The sequence below is a fragment of the Silene latifolia genome, chromosome X (genome assembly GCF_048544455.1).
Source record: "Silene latifolia isolate original U9 population chromosome X, ASM4854445v1, whole genome shotgun sequence".
Classification (NCBI taxonomy): domain Eukaryota; kingdom Viridiplantae; phylum Streptophyta; class Magnoliopsida; order Caryophyllales; family Caryophyllaceae; genus Silene; species Silene latifolia.
In genome coordinates, this window is record NC_133537.1 from 284821468 (window position 1) to 284829514 (window position 8047).

Here is an 8047-nt window from a genome sequence, read left to right on the forward strand (position 1 = left end):
ACATTCATCAATCTCAAATCGTGGGAAGACGAAATTAATGTCATACTCCCCAAACACTCATCAAACGATAGAATACGCATCTGTCCTTTTCCTACAAAACCAACGGTAATAAAAACCGCTATCTCTCTTCGATATTCAAAATCACCGTCGACCACGGGGGCCAGGCTCACAAAACTATCCCTTTTCGGCACCACGAACATTCAATACAAGCACCGAGATTCCCCAACAGGATATCGGAGGCTTCCTCACGGAGCCCGCTAATTCAAACAAACTTCCCGAAATAAGCCCACCCAACGCGGCTATTTCCACGGTCGATCAATCGACCTTCAACAAGGCTGGCGAGCCTTACAACGCACATGGCTGGCGAGCCTTACAACGCGCGTGGCTGGCGAGCCTTACAACGCACGCGGCTGGCGAGCCCCTTTCATATACGCACCTCGGCTGGCGAGCCCCTTTCATATACGCACCGCGGCTGGCGAGCCCCTCTCAGATACGCACCACGGCTGGCGAGCCCCTTTCGCATACGCGCTGCGGCTGGCGAGCCTCTTTCATATACGCACCGCGGCTGGCGTGCCCCTTTCATATATGCACCACGGCTGGCGAGCCCCTTTCATACACGCACCGCGGCTGGCGAGCCCCTTCATATCCGCAACACAGCTGGCAAGCCTTTGTCCTTAAACAAGAAACAACCCAAGGATATATCCCGAAGATGCCTCAGGTATGACTCATTCTTATGGTTGGCGAGCCTTTGTACGTAGTCTAACAGACTTTAAACGACCCGCACAGATAGTCGACAGACTCTAAACTGTTCCTGACGACACGTCCTTGGCTCGTAGCCTCGATTCGCCTTGGCGTCGCCCTTCCCGACGGCAGGTCCTTGGGCCGAGTCCTTTCGAGCCGCCTCGACGTCGCTGCGGTCTCCAGTTTGTAATCTTCGATTGACCTAGGGGCTCTACTTTAACTTTCGCCCTGTCCAAGCCTCAGTCAAAGTGGGGGCTCTTTAGATACCCAATATCTGTTGAGACTCCAACAAACACCCGATGATTATCGGACTACAACATGCTTAGGAATCGCAGCGTTTGATCGACAGTTTCTGTACAACTATACGTCCGAAAACTTAAAGCGATTTCGAAAACAAAACATTTCAAAACTTTTCAAAAGTACCTGGAGTGTTTAATGTATGACGACGGGGTCACAATGACGCTAATTAGAGTCAAAACCAACACCGGACCAAAAACCGGCTCAAAATTCAAATCCCGACTCTAACAATGAGTCAAACCGAGTCAAACACAAAAAACAAACCTTTCAAATGCTTCCATGTTAAGATTTCCCGGAATCCTAAATGGTCAAGTAGAAATCAAGTTCTTCCAAATCCTAGGATAGAACAAATCATGATTACACTTGTGTGATAGCGACAAGATAGCCGAAGACGCGCGAAGTGGCTTGCGCCTCTTTGAGCAGCCCATGCGGCCACGTCGCTCAAAACACACACAACCACCCATTTTCCTATAAATACCCCTCAAATGCCACCATTTGAGAGTTACGCGAGTGTTCGCCCCCTCATTTCTACCTTAAAATTCTAGACTTGACTTCTCAAGTCACCAACCGACACGTGTTTATGACCTACCAATCGTAAACACAAGCCTTACACATTGTTTGGCATCGTCATCGTGCATTAAATCACTTGACTGACAATCTCGACCACTACACCATCACTAAACTTTAAAAAAAAACACTCTTTTACTTGCTAAAACAGTTTTTAAACCGAGTTTTCCGGCCAAACAAGTTGATACACTTTCGTCGGTTTCACGTCTCAAGCCTAGCATGTAAGTATGAGGATGTAAAAATCTTCTTCTATCATGTTTTTCATTTGTTTCATGCTATAACATGCTAAATCATGCATAACATGGTCCAAACATGGGATGAATGAGCCAAAACCGGATTTTTGGTTGAGGCAGGGGCTACTTACGTAGCAAGTAGGCTCGCGCCTAAAGCACCCCCCTCACCTTAATTCCAAACCGTGTTTGGTCTCTTCCTCTCTTTTATTTTTATTTCATATTTATAACTGGTTTTTACCATTTCAAATATTTCAAACCATTTTTATGACAAGTTTTTAACCATGAAACATAAATCATCCTTGGTTCTTAATACCATGACGGTTTAATCCGTGTTTCTGTGATAATATTTGGTTAATTACATTATAAAAGGTATTTTAAAACCTTTTATTTCATTTCTTTACATTTTGAAGGGTATTTTAAAGCCTTTCTCATTTCTTTACATTTTCAAAACAAATGTATTAGTCACTAACACGAAATCATCCTTGGTTCTACATACCATGTCGAATTTTAACCCGAGTGCGATGATGAACGTTGACTAATTACAAACAAATAAACTTAAAACAATTAGTTCATAATCAATTTCAAAACTATTCATGTCAAGCTTGCAAAACCGAACCCGACATCGAATATTTTCAAAACAATGATGATTATTTAAGTCTCGTTCTTCAAATCAACACAAAAGCGGCCTAAACGGCCTTTTCAAACCAAGACGGGTTTAAACACCCATTTTTCAATACATTTTATAAACCTTTTCAATGGTCAGAAGATGTCTTTCATCGTCTGTTGACCCGCGCCTAAACAGGCCACTTATTTTCCATTTTCAAACCAGGGCAGACCTCCTTGCATTGCCAGCAGGCACACGCCTCTTATGGTTGCCAGATGCAGTATAAGTTCCTATTCCAACATTTGTCCAGGACGATCCCGACTATGGTTAACCTGAATACAAGACGGATCAAATGACAAATCTGCCCATTTTACATCACATTTGCAAAACGCCTTACCAAGACAAATGGATCACGTTATGCACCATAAACCTAATTCGGTAAATGGATGTTTAATTTCCGTCTTGCATGCAAATCAACAATAAATACAACTTGACATCAAATACTTGATACTTGGATTAAAACAACCGACATAGAAAGCTCACATGTTAGGTTCAAACTAGTGGATGCGCATTCATGCATTTACCCGTTTTATCAATTTTTGCATTTAACCAACCAAGATCGATCAGTAGAGGCCGCTACCGCGGGCGAGATTGGTTGTCCGATTAAAGGGCTTCCCAATACGTACCTTCACTTCTTACTCAGAAACTTTGGATAGTGGACGACCTTATCCAGGGCGTACGAGAGTCATTCTAGAGATAGTATGCTAAAGAGGGACGATTCCTTATCTTTAGTACCTATGTCAAACACCTCTTTTTGCCATGGTTGACCTAGGTATAAAGTGGATTCGAACAGGTTCCAAGCATCCCACAAATGCTTGGTGGCGACTCCGAACATCTCTTGCATCGTTTCGAGACCCTTGCCAAGACGAAGCCAACCGATCTAAAACGATCTGATCGAAAGCATTTTTGCGCCGCCGTGCGTGGCTTTCAAAAGACCGCTATACATCCACAGATTGGCTTGGCGTGTAGGTGGCTATGTTCACAACGATATTATAACATCCTCGTTTATCATGTTACAAATACTTTTTATGCATAGCTCCCTTCATTCCCTAGACAAGGTAGACTACTCTAGCATAATGTAAATGTAAACTAAGCTAATGACAATTGAAATGATGAACATAATGAAAATAAGAATAGAATTACCTTGAAATGGAAATGGAAATGGAATTGAATAACAATGCAAATATAAATAACTTTATATGTAAATTGTATATAACTTGAATTAAAATTGTTTATAACAAACTAGAAATGCTAAATGGAAATCTAATCTAACCTAAACTAAGAACTAAAATGAGAGTATAAAAGTGGTGTAGAAAGTATGTAAGAAGTGTCTAAGAAGTGTCAACCAAAGCTTCTATTTATAGGAGTGAAGGGAGTAACGGAAATAAGCTACAGGGGGTAACCTCGATCGGGGCCACCAACCCCTATCGGGGCCGTGACTTTTCTCATTTTTCTCTTAAATTCGTCTTAACTTTGCACTTATTGTTGATGCGTAATCCGATGCTTGTTTGTTAATGCGTCCGTCTAAGGCATCATAAGCATCATTTGGCATCCAATGCTTGCATATGGCTTGGGCTTTTACTTCTATTTCATTTCTTTACATATCCACCAACTAAGATTGGTTTCTTCTTGCTCGGGTTTCCAAATTTCTTCCCAAAATGCCCCTATGCTTCCCGAAACACCATTGTATGATCAAGACTTCCTCTTATTAGCCTCGTGAACTCTTGTACTTGTTACCTTGACGGGAAAAAGCTACTAAAAGCTTAATTTCCTACCAAACACAATGAGAAACAAGAAAACACAACTAGAACACGGAATAAGCTCACAAATACACTAATATAAGTGCAATAGTCAAATAAACTGACCTAAAATAGGGGGATAAAGTATATGTAAAATGGACTTATCAGAAACCGAGTCACGAACCCGGGAGGGAGGTAAGTCGGGGTGTCTAGTGTCCTATTATGAGCCCGGGAGGGAGTTAATAGGCGTATTAGAGGTGTTTTCCATTTTTATATTACCCCTAGATGACTAATTTGCGGAGTAGCATGGTAATTATGAATGTATGTAGTCTAATCGTGCCCTAGGCCTTTTATCAATAGAGTAAAACCGTATTCAATTGCTTGTTTCTTTATTTTAGAATTTACTTTGGTTTATTTGTTTCTTGTTATTTAGTCTAGCTCTTAGATAATCACCCAACTTGCTTTATTCAACTAAGCTAAACAATTAAACATAACAATTGGTAGTCTCCTTACTCCTTGTGTTCGACCCTTTATTGTGCGACGATCTTATGCATTTGCGAGGTTAAAACTTACGACCATCAAGCTTTTGGCACCGTTGCCGGGGAGCAACGGCTAGATATTAATTGCTTAAGTTCAAGTTTAGAGTAAGTCCCTTTGTTACTAATTCTTTCTTTCAAGTGTGTAGGTGTTTTGAATGAGTAGGCGACAAAGAAGAAGTCAACCGACATACCAAATTGACCTTGAAATTGTAGCTACCGCAAGAAGGCTAAACTCTCTACGAAGAAGGGGGTCTTATAGAAACACCATTAGTATAAGAAACCGAGCAACAAAAAACTTAGAAGTTTTTGAGAATCCGTTTGGAGTATTAGAAGAAACAACAATGGGAGAACCGGTTCCTATAAGAGAGACTATGGCCCCAAAGCACATAGTTAATCCTAGCATCCAAAGGCCTAGGATTCAAGCCAACAATTTTGAAATCAAGAATGCTTTGCTTAACCTAGTGTAAGATAACCAATTTGGGGGAGGTCCCCTGGAGAACCCTAATGACCACCTCAATGAATTTCTAGAGAATTGCGACATGTATAAAATGAATGGCGTCTTCGATGATGCGGTCCGTCTTCGGTTGTTCCCCCGCTCACTTAGGGGAACGGCCAATGATTGGCTAAATAATTATTATGCCGATTCATTCAAGACTTGGGAAGAGCTTTCTTTGGCCTTTTTGAACAAGTATTTTCCACCATCAAGAACGGCCAAGGTTAAGAGTGAATTGCAAGGATTTACTCAAGAGGAGGACGAAACATTGTATGAAGCATGGGAAAGGTATAAGAGGCTACAAAGGCTATGCCCACATCATGGTATATTCGAAGCCGAATTGGTTAACAACTTTTATAAGGGATTGACTTAAGACCTTAGAATATCACTTGATGCGGGCTCGGGAAAAAGGGCTTTGGATATTTTGGGTCATAAAGCAGCCAAAGAATTAATCGAATAAATGGCATCAAGAACCATGGATTGGGGGAGTGATAGGCAAGTAAGAAAGGGCAAGAACAAGGACCTTAACGCAGTGCTAAATGTTGAGGTAAAAGGGATGCTCGATGAATTACTCAACAACTAGCCTTGTTGAATTCTAAGCCTTCTAACTCCGACATGAGACTAATTTTGTCATGTGAACTTTGCGGGGAACAAGGCCAAACTCCAATCAGGTGTCCTTTGATTGCACCCATTCAAGAAAAGTGATATGAGCAAGTCAATGGGGTTTGGAAATCTACAAATGCAAGCCAAAGGTTAAACAACAACCAATTTTTTAATGGAAAAAGGGTTCACCCTCTCTTGTCTTATGCCTCAAAAAACATTCAAAACCCAACTACTTCCTCACCACACCAACAAAGGTTCAATCAAAACCCCCAATTCCAAAGACAAATCCCACCCGATTTTCAAGGATAATAATTTATCACTCAAAACCAACAACCATTTGGGGAATACAAGGGACAAAATTTCAACCAACCTCAAAACAAAAATTTCCAAAACCAAAACTTCCAAGCCCAACAAAAGCCCTCTTGGGAACAAGCCTTTGAGCAATTGATGATTGCCAATAAAAAATCCGACTCCAAACTCTATAATTACATTGCTTCACAAGGTAGGGTGAATGATGCGATAATAGCATCTCAAAAGGCCATGGGAACTCATGTTGCCCAAATTTCACAATAACTGAGTCAAATGGCTCAAAATCCGGTCACGTTCTGGGTAACACGATAAATCCAAGAGATATGAATGCGGTATTCTTGAGGAGTGGGAGGCAATTGGAGGAGGTTGAGAAAATGCCAAAATGGAAGAGGAAGAAGGTCTCTTGTGTAGCAATGAAAGAGCAACCGGTTGAGGTTGAAGTTAAAGTTGAAGTGGAAAAATCAAAGGAAGTTGAAATGGGTGACCTACCAAAGGAAGATGAACCAATTCCAACAAAAGTCAAGGAATATACTCCACCACTAAAGGAGTATGTTGCACCAATTCCCTTTCCACAAAGGCTTACAAGGACAAGACATGTGATGAAGTATGAGAAGTTCATTGATATTTTGAAGGGTATGAATGTTACCATACCATTTTTGACATGGTAACCGAAATCCCAAATTATGGAAGGTTTCTAAAAGAACTTGTCACTATGAAGAGAAGGGGTAGAGGAGTACAATCCGTTAACCTCTCTAGAGAATGTAGCGCAATCCTCATTCAAAAACATCCTTGCAAACTTGAAGACCCGGGAAACTTTTCTATTCCCTGTTCCATCCAAGGGGTGAAGATAAAGAGAGCTTTGTGTGACTTGGGAGATAGCGTTAGCTTAATGCCGCTTTACTTGTTTAAGAAGCTACACTTAGAAGATTTGAAGCCTTCAAAGATCTCTATACAACTAGCCGATCGCTTAGTTAATTATACCTTAGGTGTGATTGAAGATGTTCCTTTGAAAGTTGCAAAACTTGTGATCCTGTGGGACTTCTTTGTCATGGACATGCCCGAAGATAACCATGTGCCAATCATTTTGGGCAGGCCTTGCTTGGCCATGGGAGGTGCTATGATAGATGTCAAGAGTGGCAAGCTCTCTTTACAGGTGGGTGAAGATAAGGTGGAGTTTGAACTCACCAAGTCCATGGAAGCTCCATTTTTGGGGGACACGTGTTGTATAGTAGATATACTAGAGAATCCCATGGAGGAGCATGACCCACAAGACACCTGTATGGATCCTTTGGAGACTTGTCATGTGAACCCCCGTGTTAACGCCACATAACATTATTAAATAGAACGGCAGAAAATACGGGTTTTCAAAAACTTTTTAAGTCTAAGAACGCAGGATCCACTTACCATAAATAAAAGAAAGTACGATAGGTGTAAATTTAAGTTTTACAAACCAAACAACGTGTTGGGGAAAAGATATCCCACGAATACGCACAAATAAAAAGGGTGAGTCTAATAGATAATAAACAAAAGTCCTGGGTAGGAACTCGCTAGCTCACATGGTCTCCCCCACTTAAGCTGCATCATGAACCTGTCAATCATATAAATATGAAAGCCACTGTCAGTGGGAAACAACTCAGGGTTCTCCCAGCCACAATATGTCAAAATACAAGTAAACAAGCACTTAATTAAATATATTGATCATACATCATACTTGAATAATAATGAACAAGGGGATGTAAATGATAATCATAAAGATAGACATAATATGTTCATAATGAAGTAAGCATGATATATTAAGAATAGATGTGCATTCAAGAAAGTAGAATAACAAAGTCAACCAATTTCATATTAACTCAACTCAA

The 8047-nt window shown here is 40.9% G+C and overlaps 1 protein-coding gene and 1 non-coding gene across 2 annotated transcripts; one reads left to right on the forward strand and one right to left on the reverse strand.

The window, feature by feature from the left end:
• Window positions 1-5493: 5493 nt before the first annotated feature.
• Window positions 5494-5600, reverse strand: LOC141625411 (small nucleolar RNA R71). The gene has a single exon (XR_012535194.1). It is a non-coding gene; the product is annotated as a small nucleolar RNA R71 (small nucleolar RNA).
• Window positions 5601-6897: 1297 nt separating this feature from the next.
• On the forward strand, window positions 6898-7515 carry LOC141620235 (uncharacterized). Its single transcript, XM_074437159.1, has one exon. The coding sequence runs from the start codon at window positions 6898-6900 to the stop codon at window positions 7513-7515; it is 618 nt and encodes a 205-aa protein (XP_074293260.1).
• The last annotated feature ends 532 nt before the right edge of the window (window positions 7516-8047 follow it).

What these genes read in the sequence shown, in the direction of transcription:
- LOC141620235 (XM_074437159.1), top strand. Translation starts at nt 6,898, where the DNA reads ATGAAGAGAAGGGGTAGAGGAGTACAATCCGTTAACCTCTCTAGAGAA.